Source organism: Dipodomys spectabilis, unplaced genomic scaffold (assembly GCF_019054845.1).
Source record: "Dipodomys spectabilis isolate Male_0828 unplaced genomic scaffold, ASM1905484v1 ptg000197l, whole genome shotgun sequence".
In the NCBI taxonomy this organism is placed as follows: Eukaryota; Metazoa; Chordata; class Mammalia; order Rodentia; family Heteromyidae; genus Dipodomys; species Dipodomys spectabilis.
Genome location: NW_024870874.1, coordinates 19,226,059 through 19,241,264, shown reverse-complemented (window position 1 = coordinate 19,241,264; position 15,206 = coordinate 19,226,059). Strand labels below are relative to the sequence as shown.

At 34.9% G+C, this 15,206-nt stretch overlaps 1 protein-coding gene across 2 annotated transcripts in view; it reads right to left on the bottom strand.

Annotated features, from left to right (window-relative positions):
• Exoc4 (exocyst complex component 4) overlaps positions 1-15,206 on the bottom strand; it is a 691,851-nt gene that overhangs the window by 581,981 nt on the left and 94,664 nt on the right. For both annotated transcript variants that reach the window (XM_042695949.1, XM_042695950.1), the window contains exon 6: positions 9,557-9,800. In XM_042695949.1, coding sequence (XP_042551883.1) covers positions 9,557-9,800 — 244 coding nt within the window. The remainder of the gene's footprint in view (positions 1-9,556; positions 9,801-15,206) is intronic.

Here is a 15,206-nt window from a genome sequence, read left to right as displayed (position 1 = left end):
TTTAAACACACATCCAATTACCAGGCAGATTTTTTTAAATCTTAAAAATCTAAATGTCATTTACTCTCTTTCATCTACTAAGTTTCTATCTGCAGCCATCCCTTTAAATGCCCATCTTGAAATGCTACCATGAAAAAAGGGGAGAATAAGAAAAAAATGTTAAGGAGTAGTCATCTGTACAAGCAAGAAGGACCCATTGGATAAAGCTACATCATCAAGCTGTGAAAAATATTCAATATATAAGGTGAGATAAGACTATTTCATTCTAAATTTAGCATCCAGGAAAGTTTAAATTAGTCACTTGGCTAGAAAACCCAGGTTTGTAACCAAGAAACTGCCTTACTTGGTCAGAAAGCAAAGACAACAAAAGGTAAAAATCACTTCTGTTCTACTACTCTTCTGCTGAGACCTTAATATCATTTATTTTCCCATTGACAAACAAAGGAAATACCCACAGAATACTCCCTAAAAGGTAATCAAGCACTGAGTTTACATTTTTCTTTATATAAAAAAGAAATCAATCTTCAATTATATCATATTAAAATAGTCTTAGTTTCACCTGCCTGTGTCTCACAAACATATTTTCTTAATAAGCTCAACTGAGCTAGTATCTTTCATTTCAAACAAGACACAGGCTCCTTTAATCTTCAAGGTTATCTAAAACCTGCTTTCAAGGGAAAGAGATAAGTTATACTACTTATTAATAACCAGCTTCATATAAAAAGAAGTTCCTATTTGAAGAGTGCTGACTAATTCTCCCATCTGCACTATGAAAAGAACAGGGGGAATAATTATTAGCAATAGAGTAAAACACAGTAAAAATAAAAAGAATACTGAGCTGGAGCCCAGTTCCAGTCACCCCTTTCCTGCACAACTTCCCACTTTGTCAAGTCAGGAGAGAAGACCTGACCTCAAATGAACTTGTAATTATGATCGTGGCAGATCAATGCCTAAAATTAGACAATAAACATAGGCCTTCTTTCTTTAAATTACAAGTATCTGTGGTATTTTTTCATTTTTGTAAATATATTTTATTGTCACTGTAGAGGTGATATAAAAAGGAGTTATAGTTTACATAAGTCAGGTAATGAGAGCATTTTTTAACTCTGTCATCCATTCCTTCACTCTCTTCCAGTTTTTCTCTTCCATCCTGACCCACAAGTTGTATAGTTCATTTTCCACATAGTGTCTAATGAGTACCAATGCTGTATTTGTTCACCCCTTGTCCCACCTTTTCTGTATCCCCCCTTATCCTCCCAAAGATAAACTAACAAACAAGACAAAAGATAACGACAACAAAAACAGAAGCAACAAAAAAAAAAAAAAAAAATTGAGCCTTTGTGATCCGCTCCTATGAATATCCTCCTGTGGTTTCACTGTGTGAATGTGGAGAGACCTGTATAATTTATCATGTCCCAGTATACTGTATTATTTTAAACTGTATTATTTTAATTGTAGATTTATAGGCATATTGTAGTTAGCACAAATGAGGGAAAACATGCAACCTAAATTTCTTTGAGTCTGGCTTACTTTTCTTAATATAATTTCTTCCAAATCTTTCCATTTCCTTGCAAATAGCAAAATATTATTCTTTCTGATAGAAAAGGAAAATTCCATTATAGACAGACAGACAGACAGACAGGCAGGCAGGCAGGCAGGCAGGCAGGCAGGCAGGCAGGCAGGCAGGCAGGCAGGCAGGCAGGCAGGCAGGCAGACAGACAGATAGGATAGGTCCATTTGTTCAATGAAGGGAATCTGGATTGGTTCCATTCTATTGGCTATGACAAACAATGCTGCAATGAACATGATTGTACTGGTAGCTTTAGTGTGGGACTGTTTGTGTTCTTCTGGATAAATGTCCAAGAGTGGGATTTCTGGGTCATAGGGAAGCTCTATGTTTCATCTTTTGAGAAACCTCCATAATGCTTTCCAGAGTGGCTGGACAAGTTTACATTCCCACCAACAGTGTAGTAGAGTTCTGTGTTTGTTTGTTTTTTTAAGCCTTCCCACCTCTGTATAGTTCTTTACAATAAAACGTATATATATATATATATATATATATATATATATATATTTATTATATATTAAAAAAGGAAAAAATAAAGCCTTCCCCCTATTTATTTCAAAAACAGTATTTCATCATAGTGGAACATTAAAAAAATGCAAAGATTTTATGTGAATGTTTATTACATTGTTATATATTATTCTTACTTGGTATGAAAACATAGAAGGCCTCTAGAGGAATTATGTACATAACTACATTTGGGTCTCAAGTGAGGTAGTCAGGATCCATTTACTCTGTAGTTTCAGATACCAATTCTTTCTATGTCCTGCTATGTCTGAGAGCCCTGCTAGTGATCAGAATGGGGGCAGTTCGGGACAGGAGTGGGGAGGTTACGGGCAGGAGAATGGCTATGTCATTACATATATTTCCCTTTCCTGAGCAAAACTAATAGCAGGTCCAGGAAATCTGTTAGAAAAATCATCTGTATATAATAAAACAGACAGCAAAATTACATGGCATAAAGAGACTGTTTTTAATCTTAATTCTATGAGCAACAAACTTTGTGAACCATCAAATTATTTCAGCTTTCACATTTCCTTGGATAAATCTGGGATTTATCATGATGACTCTACCTGTGGTGAGACTCACTCAGGTGAGATACCAGATGGCAGCCTGCAAAACTTTGATTTTTGTGAATTTTATAATGAATGTTCTAAAACTGTAACATGCGTGAAAATCATGTGAGGCCCAGAGTTCTATGGCCCTCCCTGCACTCACAAATTCCAGTGAAATCAGCAATGTCTAGACCTGTTTAAAATGAAAGACACTGGGTCAAGTGAGCTTGTCCCCTGGGGACAATCTATATGTCTTTCTCTTAGGTAACACTGGTATAATGTGTCCTTAGACTGCTCTACAAATAATGCTGAGATTTTCGGGGTGAGGAGGAACACTTTGTCTTATGAAAATATTACCTTGTTTACATCTGTTTTGTATTCTTTTGTTGAAATTCTTAGGCACAATCCTAAATCAGGCTACACACGCAAACTGAAACCTTACAAACTCACAGTCTAATCTGATTACATCATAATGAAGATCATGAACTACAGGGGTCTAGATAACACAAGATATGAATAATGATACTTTAATCGGACCTGACACCACCCCTACACATCACCAGGACAAGTATTTCATTTAGGACAATATAGTTTGTTTTTGTGATAAGAAGATTCAGTGTCAGTTGGAGTTTGTGGTACCCTTTATATTCTGACACTAACAAGTACACAGAAAAATATCTAGAACTGAAGCAGTTCCCACTATCTGTCAAGCAGGGAAATGACCTTGATGCAGTGTGAAGGACACCATCTAAATAAAGTTGTAAAAACCCATGAAATAGATATTATTTATTACTCCCTTAGCTAGCCCAATCTCTAAGTTGAATCTGCTATTGTATGTAAAATAAGAAATCAAGAGCAGACTTTTCAAATACAAAACAAAAGTTTAAGAAACATTGTAACATTATATAAACATTATTTATTTAGAGACTTATCAGTAAAAACCAACATATAGTCCAGAAGATAATTGTCAAACTTCATATTTACAAAATAGCTGTGAACATTATTGATATTGTTAATTTAACAAGTTCTCAAGCTATTGTGAGTTAGTTTGAGTCTTACTAGAAAGCACATAGACTTGGGACCATCCTCAGTAATGAACTGTGTGCCTTAGTTAACAATTAGAGTAAGTAATAAGTCCCATATGGAAAGGAATTAATTCCTTTCATTTGTTTTAAAAATATTTCAGTAAAGCTGTGGGGGATATAGCCTACTTAAAGAACAGCAGAATTTCTTCAGTATGTCCCTAATTCACCCTAGTCATACCCTTCAATATTTAATAGTCGGGTGTATTTAAAGCATGTTCTCACTGATATGTGTAATCAAAAAGTACAGATTCAATCAAATGGAATCATAATCACTGAAGTTAAATTTACTTGCTTCCCGCTTGCTTTGATTCGAATTAACTACTCATCTAAATTACATAGAGGCCCTTCCTGATTCCAAGCATGTCCAGGTGCTACATGCAGTGCTTGGGAATGGCTACAAGAAACCACAAGGACGAATGCCTGACCTTGCTTCAAAGCTGCTCTTAAATGACTTTTCTGTGAAATGAAATGACCAATTTCTACCAAGTCCTGCATTTCAGCCATTTAGGAGAAGAGTAACTAGTATAGAAAGAAAAGATGAAAGGAAATGCTACTTATTTGAAAAAGAAACATAAGTATGACTCCAGCCACAGGTCCAAAAGAAATCAGGAGAAATATTTCACATATTTCTCTTTCCACAAGCACTATACTTGTTTTATAAAATTAACCTCAGGCCAAAGCCTTTAGACTTCCTCCCAGATAAAACTATGTTATAAGAATTCTCTATTACATCAGTATGACCTCCCACTAAGTTCCAGATTACCAACTTTTAATAAGTATATATTTTTTCAAATCTGAAGAACAATAATTCAATAAAATTCTGAAAATCTATAGCCTTCAAAGGCTGAGAAAACTGGGGAGTAAAGTTTGGGGAAATGAGGCAAGTATTAACTTTGAAAAGAACCTTGACTATAAAGAAAGTAAATGATTCAGTATTAGAAATATTCAGCAAGCAAGCAGCTACTCCTGACAATCAATTGCATGCCAGAAACACAGGTGGCAGAAGTGAAAGGGATGAACAGCCCATTACAATATGGTGAAATGTCAGATCTGAGTAAAAGTATGTGAGCTCTCCTTTCCATTCCAGATCTAGCAAAGATATGAGGTTTTATTTCCTGTACTTTCAGTCACTCCTTTTTCAAATGCAATCCTAAAATACTAAAAGAAAATTCCCAAAGTAATTTATAGTATTTAAATGGAGTGCCATTTTACAAATCATGATGAAATCATCTTTTTGCCTATGCATATGTACTCTGTGTATGAAGCACTCATTTGTCACTGTGTAGCTGCCTCAGTTATCAGATCAACTAGTAGGGTGTGTTTGTAGTCAAGTAACCTTTACAGAATAGCCTAGTACTATGTCACAGTGACTACATACATCATGCACCTTACTCTTCTCATTACATGTCATCTCACATTACTACAAGAAAAACAACAACAACAACAAAAAAGAGTTTGAGAGGGCAACTATGTTCGGATAACTTGCAGCATATTCTTCTGACTATCCTATTTTCTTCTTGTTGTTCTCAATCTTATTGTCTTTAACTTACGAATTAAACTTTACCATAAATACACATATGTGTAGGAAAACAATCATAACATATATAGGGGTTGTCATAGTTTCAAGCATCTATCAGGGTATCCCTTGTGGCTAAGGGAGTACTACTGTAAATACAGGTTTCCAAACTTAAGGAAGGTTTGAAAGTGGTATGTGTTTAATGAACTCACTTCAAATTGTGAATTTTGAACTGCTTCTGGACTAACTATGATAGGTTGTGAGGCTGGGCAGTGGCAAACCCAAACATCCAGGAGTACAACTAATATGGTACAGTGTATTATGTTCAAAGCTATGTTGTTCAGTAGCTTAGATGTATTAAATGCATTTTTGGTGTATGACATTTTCAATTTAGCATGGGTTTACCAGCATAAAACAACATCATAGTCAAGAAGCACTTGTACTAAGAATCAGACTAGAAGAAACTGGAAAGGCTTATTCACAATTTATATATAGTTTTGACACAAAATCTAGAAAGCTATAAAAATCATTGATTAATATAGTCTTCTAAAAGTAAAAAGAGATGTCTACGTGACCAGAAATATAACAAAATAAAAGAAACTGAAAAGTTGTCAAATAAGTTGAAGTTGGTTTCCTAAATATATAAAGAGGTTCTACAAATTAACACAAATATACTAGATAAATTATTGAAAATAAACATTGGTTGGATATTATAGTATTGAAAATGTCAAATATCAAAAAATGAACCATTCTGAACCTCCACCCTACTTCAAAAGGAAAATGTCATTTTTGTGACTTGTTTTGTCTGTTTCATAGCCATAAATGAAGCAGATATAGCAGCAACAAATTTTTATAAAAATGAAAAGCTTAACCTCATTCATAATAAAAAGCAAATATAAATAATGTTGGAAATACCAGTTTTTACCTCTCAGATTGACAAAGACAAAAACATTTGTCAAAAAAAAAATCTATTGGTAGGGGAATATAGGAACCTTCGAACTTTATACATGACATGGTAACATGCCATCAAGAGTACACTTGGCAATACACATCAAAATTCACCCAACCAACCACAGAGGTCACCAAAAACTGAAAATGGCATTCTAAGAATCTGGCCCCTTTCCTTCTCACATTTGGCATGTTAATGTCATGCTACATATACTACCAAAAGAACAAATAGTAGATGCTATCAAATAACTAATGCTTGTCAACTACAGCTAGTATAAAGCTATCCCTAAGGCCCACCTACCCAGACTTAGAAAATGTAACCTATCTATGGTCATGTATTTTTGTTATACACTTTCCTTGTCCTCTACAGCTCTAACCATAGTTTGTAGTAAAATATTTATCAGAGGGTTGTCTACATAATGCTTCTATAAGGACATAGAACATGTTTGATTTATTTGACATTTTAGTATAATGTATGGTCCAAGATATTCACTCTATGTAGAATTTATTCTCTCACCAACAAATATTAAGTATGGACAAGACAAGCACTCTGCTAGATTCTAGAGCTAAATGAGGCAAAATGATTCTATCTTCTCTTCTTGCTAGAAGCAGACAAGAAATAACTAGATACACACAGATACATCTACTTATCATAAAATGAAATTTAAAGAACAATAGCCACTTAGTCTAAGGACTGATTATTACATTATTTCATCTAAAATTTAGTTTTATGGGCATGCATACCTCTAAGAAGTATTTTCATTTTTAATGATTTCCACTGATTAAAATAACTTGAATGACTTCATTATTAAATTTTGTTTTAATTTATCTTAACAAAAACAGTAAAAAGGGGGTAAAGGGAGAAAACAGCCTTACACCACAAATATTACTTTTAATGTTAAATTTTCTGTCTTTTCTAAGTTTCCCATGAACTTTCTTCCATACCACAGTGAGCACAAAACATGTAATTTTCTCTGCCTTCATAGCTGACATTTAATCTTCCTTCTTTATAATAAAGGTCAATGAACATTGCAAAATGGTCTTTTTCCAATAGGGACAAAGATCTCTCTGGCAGCCATGACTCCAACTTGTTCAATTCTTTCTGCCCTCTTGAGACCAACACTATTTTAGTAGAGCAGGCCTTCAACATCTCCCCAACCCAATCAAATTTTACCTTCACATATAAACAGAATTTTAAAATAGATAAAGTAGCTGCTTTCCACATACCAATCATTTCCCTACATTCTTCTCTCTTCTGTATTCTTGATTTCACAACTTTGAGATAATTTTGTGCTTACTTCTATTCTGCATGTTTTTTCTTTTTTGTTAAATATTACAGAGTCTCATCTGGCTTCTTAGACACACGCACACAGAGAAAATGGTATGAAAATACTCCTGAGCTAAATTTGGAAAAGAATCAACAATTAGAAGGCATGGGTTATAGGAATTGATTTTGAAATGCACAGGTTGCAGACCACATTTACTATCTACAGTTGGAAGACACTGCCCACACGTGTGGGGAAATAACGGGTAGCAGGTGATTCTACAAGATAAGCAAGGCACCATATTATGCTAATATTTACCATGATGAAGGTAACAGTTGTTGAAGAGTTCCTTTTAGTAGTATGTGAAGTCTTAATAGGTTAAGAATGAACACAAATAATGAAATAACTTCTCCTATAAACAATGGCTTGTTTGTGAGCTAAAAAATAAAATAAGAAGTGGATCACCAATGTGATTTTTGAAAATAGGCTGAGTAAGTATTCTGGAAGTGCTCTGCCTCCATAGGAATTAAAGTAAGACAGAATTCAATATCCTAGTTCCTTTTACATACCCAGTAAAATGCCATGTATTACATAAAGCCAAATGGAAAAAGGCCTGCAATGCACCACAATCAGAATATAGTTAATATGGCATAATGAGCATAATGAAACTTTTACAGAGTTACAGTACTGGTCTCTTGCCTGTAGAGGCATGCTAATGCATTAGTATTTCATTAGGGCGGGACAAGGTATATGCACAATGGGGTAGAAGGTTAGATGATTCTTGCCTGCAATTTTGTTTAAGGAAAACAAACTGTAACTCTAAGATTTTCTAAATGGCTAGAGAATAAAAGTGACAACAGCCAGGCATGGTAGTACACATCTGTAATCTCAGCTACCTAGGAAGTACAACTATGAAGACAGCTGTTTAAAGCCATTCTGGACAAAAGTTAACAAGGCTCCATCTCAAAAACAAGGTGTGGTGTTGCATTATGTATTAAACCAGCTACTTAGCAAGGCAGTAAGAGATACAATATTTGAAGGCAGCACAAGCAAAAATGAAACCCTATCTGAAAAACAAACTAAAAGCTAAAGAAGTAGGGTCTTGGCTCAAGTGGTAATGTATCACTTAGTAAAACTGAAACCCTGATTCAATCCTCAGTACTGAATGATGATGATGATGGTGGCGGTGGCGGTGGCAGTGGCAGTGGTGACAGTCTTGATGCCAAGCATTCTAGTCATATTAGAATGGCTGTGATCAACTCAAGGGAATTAATTTCTGAGGTGCTTTAAAGCATTTGACAGCAATCGGAGACTATCAAAGTAATCGGCCATGGGGAATTTAATCTTTGACCTTATAAGAAAGTGACTTACTTACTCCAAGTATTTGCATCCTTGATGATATTTCATTTTATCTCCTAATAAAGAGTTTGGGACCAAAATTCTTAGATTTAAAGATTTTATAAAATGAGATTCTATTATAGAGAAGAAACGGAGGCAAACAGCTTGTTCACTGTTTTGTGTCTAATATATCCTGCCTACGAAAGCTTTTTAAAATATGGACTTAAAGAGGGGAAATGCATAAAACAAAACAACCAACAACCAGGCTGCTGACCCATACCTCACAAAGAAAGATTTAGTGTTTCTAGCGCAGAGAGCTAAAATTTCTACTTCAAGCGCTAAGATTTTCACACTTGAATCTTGGAAGGGCTGAGGCAATAGAAGAGAAGAGGTCAAATCCTACAAAAGACACAATGTTTTTAAGGGTTCTGTAATGAGATCTGAAGAAAAGTTATTGATCTGTGTCTTTGCATTTTATTTTCAATATATATTATAGTAATGCTACTTTCCCGGCTTCTCTGGATGATGGCATAAATGATTCCCCATGTGGAAGTTGAAGAAGGCACCAATAGGAAATAGACATGTGTATTCATGTATGGATGTATGTATACATTGCAACACTGGTGTGACTCTATCAAACCCCATTATCTTTTAACCTTGTCTAAAGCAGGCGAGCCCATAAGACAGATTCTGTTTTCACAGATCACCAACTCAGATCTACTCCCTAAAACCCTTGCTCAGTAACAACAAATAGTTATCAAAAACCCAAAATGTACCCCATCTACCTTGGTTGATTCTCCACAGTGAGGTTTTCTCCCCTCTGATAGCCACTGTCTGCCACCTGGGTAGTAGACCGTTTCACGATTTGCTTTAGTTCCTGCTCCAAGCGCTCTTTGATTGCCTTAACTGTCTCTGGGATCTTCTTCAGTTTGGCCAGACCCTTGATAAGGATTCCCATAAAAAGGGTGCTGTTCTCTTCTGGATCCAATTCTAAGTCCTCTTTGATGTCCTGCAGGCTGATCTCCCTCACTGCAAAATAAAGAAAACATTGTTTTTGTACCATAGAATTCAAAACCAAGCCAACTAATGAACGGAAACAATGCTTTGATTACTCCCTTGAAGGAATAAAAAAAAAAAAAACTGGCTAAATTAATTTACATAGTAACTGTACAACTCACAAAATACATATTCATCAAATCATATGCATTAGTAATACGAGGTAGGATCTTAGCTTTTGACAAATGACTTTGCCATAAGTCCATTGGTATTATTAAGCACCACTGATTATAAGATGTTATCCATGGTGCTGCAGGAATATCCTGAAGAGCCAGACCCTGCTTCTACTTCCTAGTCATTAGTTAGAAGTGATAAGCAGCTGGAGTAAAAGATATCACAAATACATGTGGGAAAATATGTTTAAAGTACAATCAATATTTAAAAATGAAGATAAATACAGGCAAAAACATTATGTGCAAGTGTGACAAAACTTTGGGGAAAAGGAATGATAAGGAGATATTTCATAAATATCAAACCACCTCCTATTTTTCTCTAAGCATACATGTGGCAGAGTATGATGGCACATGCCTATAATCCCAGATATTGGAAGGCTGTGGCAGCATGAGAAGAAGGATATTAACAGACAAAGAGCTTGCTAATAATCCATGGAAATTTTCTAAGAAGTACTGTTACATGTCAAAAGCCTCTATGGATCTTTATATCACAGCCAACACATCTGGTTTTGGAGGAACAAATTCACTATGACTGTGGCTTTTGATCCTTGTGGGTAGTGGAGAAGATTAGCTGGGGACCTGAGGCTTTACTCAGAAGCATAAACCGGTTCCTTCCAAATACTGGGAAACTTCGTATTATACATTTAAGAGTTACACAGTTGTCAAAAGAATCACAGGTTACAAATATCTAGCCTAAAAATGATTTTCTCATTTTACAAATGGCTAGATGAAGACAAAATCAAAAGGTAGTACAAGCCTGAAGCTACAGCCTAACCATTAAAAGTTTTCCCTGTCTTCCCATCCTTCATCCCTCAAAACAAATGGAAAGTTTTTACTATATTTGATGGCCTAAAAGAATAAATGCATTCTTTAATACATGTAAGTTCAAATGGGCTATAAGCCACTCTGTGCTGTTCAGCACAAGGGAACTGCTATGAAATCCACTTAGGGAAGATTAAGAATATCCCAGTATATGGAATAAGACTGCTACATAAAGTCTTTAAAATCTCTACTTTTAATTACATGTAGGTCATTCTCCTCAGCCTCTTTAGAGAGGACTATAAACTCATAAAATGTACTAAAGGAGGATTGTGGAAAGAAGACAAAGTAAGAAGTACCACAAATATGTCTCCTTATCTAGGCAACAATTGAGCTGGCAGACTCTCTGGTGTAATACTGACATGTACCACAAATGCAGACCACATATATGACAGTGCATCCATAAAATTGTATTACCTAATGATGTGGTAGCAATCTCAGTTTGTGTGTAAGTATACTGATTTTTACACAAGGACAAAGTCACCTACAGATGTCTTTCTTAGTTAACATCCCCACTACATTAAACATATATATGTTTTAAAACTACATGCAAGCCAGTATAGTGGCATACTACTGTAATCCCACCACTATGGAGGCTGAGGCAAGAAGATAGCATGTATGAGACTAATCTATATAATGAAGCCTGTTTCAAGAGAAGCATTAAAAAATAATGTCTACATGTACAGGGAAAATGAGAAAGCGATTATATGCACACACAATGAAAGGAACAGACACAGAAAACACTTATAAGACACTAAATTATACCCAGCCTAATCCTTGGGACAGAGAACCTGTAACACCAATAACAATAGAGACAAAAAGCAGCCAACTCTAATAAAGGAAGAGAATCTGATTTCCAGTATCATCAGATTATTAGATTCAAATGCCCAGTTTTCAACAACAACAAAAATCAGGAAGCATATAAAGAAAAAGGAAAACATAACTCATTCAAAGAAAACCTAATACAAACTGTGCAAAAACACTTGATGATCAATATTTTCAACTATTTAAAATAACTATTAAGGATACTCAAAGAACTAAAAGGAAAGTCAAGAAAATGATGGGCAAACAAAAGGCAATGTCACCAAAGAGAAAGCAAAACCTAAAAAGAAGACAAAACAGGATTGTGGAGCTGAAAAGTAACAGTAATTGAAATAAAAAAATTACTAGACCTGGTGCTAGTGACTTATACCTGCAATCCTAGCTACTCAGGAGGCTGAGCTCTGAGGATCATGGTTTAAAATCAGCCCAGGCAGGAAAGCCTATGAGATTCTCATCTTCAATTAACCACCAAAAAGCTAGAAGTAGAGCTGTGACTCAAGAGGTAGAGTGCTAGCCTTGAGCAAACAAGCTCAGCGACAGTGCCCAGGCCTTTCAAGCCCCAGAAAGGACATTTAAAAAAAACAAAAAAAACAAAGAGTGAGGAACTAGGAAGAGCCTACAGAACAACATATGAGCTGAAGAAGGTCTAAGTAAAGAGAGAAAGGAGCAAAGGACACATTTAAAGAAATAACGGCTAAAAATTTCCCAAATATTATGAAAGCCAAGACGAAACATCTGAGAAACTCAACAACTCCAAGTAAGAAGAAATCAAAGATATATATTCTTTTTGGTTGGTCATGGAGCTTGAACTCTGAGCCTGGGCACTGTCCCTGAGCTCTTCAGCTCAAGGCTGGCACACTCCCTCTTAATCCACAGTGCTACTTCCAGCCTTTTCTGTTTATGTGCTGCTAAGGAATCGAACCCAGGGCCTCATGAAAGAGAGGCAAGCACTCTACCGCTGAGCCACCTTCCCAGCCTCTCAAAGAATATAATCAAACTTTTGAAAGACGAGAAAAATCTTAAAAAGCAGCAAAAGAAAAGTAATTTATCATATATATGGATTCTGAATGATACTATCCACAAATTTTTCATCAAAAACTTTTGAAGCCAGAAGCCACTGAGCTAAGGCAATGTGCTAAAAGAAAGAAACAGTCAATCTCAAATCCTGGCTTGCAAAATTGTCATTCATAAGTGAAGGGAAATCTAAGACATTCCCTGATGAATAAAAGCTTACAGTGGATCTTTTCTGCAATAAATGCTCAAGGAAGTTCTAATGGTTGAAACAAAGGACTAGATTACAACTAGAAGTATAAGGAAAGATCTCAATAAAGATAGTGATAAAAGTCAATAATTAAAATGGCAACTGTACTTTTTGTTTGTATGTGTAATAGAATAAAAAATATTCATGAAATACAATGATTAGTCTACAATCTAGTTCTGTTTTAACTTTACTTTGTAAAGCTACATCTTGTTTTTATATAATCTAAGAGGTTAATTCATTTAAAAGAATTATGATTTGGTGGATATAACACATAATGCTGTAATTTTATGACATCAACAACCAGATGGGGACATTACTGTTCAAAGAGCAGAGATTTTGCATGATATTAAAGTTAAGCTGATAAAGATTCCAGTTAGAGTGGTGTAACTTGAGAATGTTTAATCCCTATAGTATCATCAATAGCTAAAGAATGTATAAAAACAAAATAAAAAGGGAATTGAAATGTGTCCCTACACAAAAAAGAAACAACTAAACACAAAAGAAATAAGGAATCCAGAATATGAGTTCTAAAAATCATATTGAAAATAAACACAGAACTCTCCTTACAAGCAATGACTTTAAATATAACAGATTAATTTTCCATTTATAGTTATAAAACACAGAGATTGGCAGAATGAATTAAAACTTCATGATCCAGCTTTATCCTATGAAGGCACAAATGACTAAAAGTAAAAGAACAGAAAAAGATACTCCACAGAAATAATAACAAAAAAAGAACAGGATTAGTTATGCTAATACAAAATAAAATAGACTTTTCAAATTAAAAAGGATTACAAGAGACATTAAAAAAATACTAATACAGAAAGACATATAACAATTATAAATACCACCTAATATATAAAGCAAAAAGAAGAAAAAAGGAAGGAACTTTAGTGAAGTGGACAAATCCTTAAATACATAAACTTTACTAACAATAAATAAAAAAGAGACACAAATTCTAAACAGTTCTATGACAAAGAAAATCCCTAAACTTTGTAGTGTCACAGAAAATTCTATAGAACATTTAAAGAACTTAAAGTTAAAAATTACATTAAGTGAAGTAAACCAGGCCCAAAGAAACATAGGCCCCATGGTTTCCCTTATTTGCAATAACTAATATATGTCTGAGACAAGCAGAAACAGTCAGAAATGATGAAATGAACCCAAGATAAGGCAAAATGCTCCTCCCTAAGATAAGGACTCAAATGTTTATTCTTTCTTGCTATTGTTTCTAACATATTTATAAAAGATTTCTTTGTTGCTTTGTATGCCCCTCCCCCACAGTATAACCCCTGCTTTCACTGTATTTGATGTTGATATAATTTGTGGAGGGGAAGGGAAAAAATAAATTGTTTAAACAGGGATAGAGGTGGACCCATTGCAACAAGACATTATGTCGAAAAACGAACTTTACAACTTGGGGGGGGGGGAGGGGGGGAGGAGAGATGGGAAGGGAAAAGAAAGGAGACAACAAAGCTTGATAAGAAATGTACTCATTACTTTGCCTATGTAATTGTAACACCTCTGTATGGTATTTTCCCAATAAAAATGAAAGAGAGAGAGAGAGAGAGAGAGAGAGAGAGAAAATGGAGGAACTTAAAGTTAATCATTCTCAAACTTTTCCAAAACACTGAAGGAAGAAAACTTCCTAAATCATTCTGAGGTCAGAATTACCTTGATAACAAAAACAAACAAAATAACTACAAGAAAGCCACAAGCCAATATATTTTTTGAACACTGATTCTCGAATATTGAGCCCATGCTCATAGCAATATAATTCATGATTGACAAAACTTAGAAGCAACCCAAATGAACCCAACACATGGGTAAGCAAAAATTATACATCCACCCTGTGGATTATACATCCCTTTCTCAGAGAGCAACCAGGTAAAAGGCTTATAAGCCCTAGATCAATTCTAGGCTTACATGAGAGGTAGTGCAGTATAAAGTATGACTTGAATCTCTACACTAAACTCACTTTCTCTGTAAACTTAAGCAATTAACCAAATCTTTTTCCTCACCTAAAAATGAAATACTAAAATTAAACCTACCTTTGAGCCTAGGCTTAGGCTTATCACAAGAGGCCCTAGACTGAAGCCCCAGAAACACAAAACTAAACTAAACTAAACTTACTTCAAACTTTAGAGGATGATGTTTTTGGTTGAAGGTGGTTATGATCCCACTGGTATATACATACTGAGGAACCCATCTAGTTGTCTATATTAAGTATGTACAGCTTTTTATGTTTCTCATACCCAATAAAGTGATATCTTAAAAAAAAAAAATTATACATCCAGAAAATGG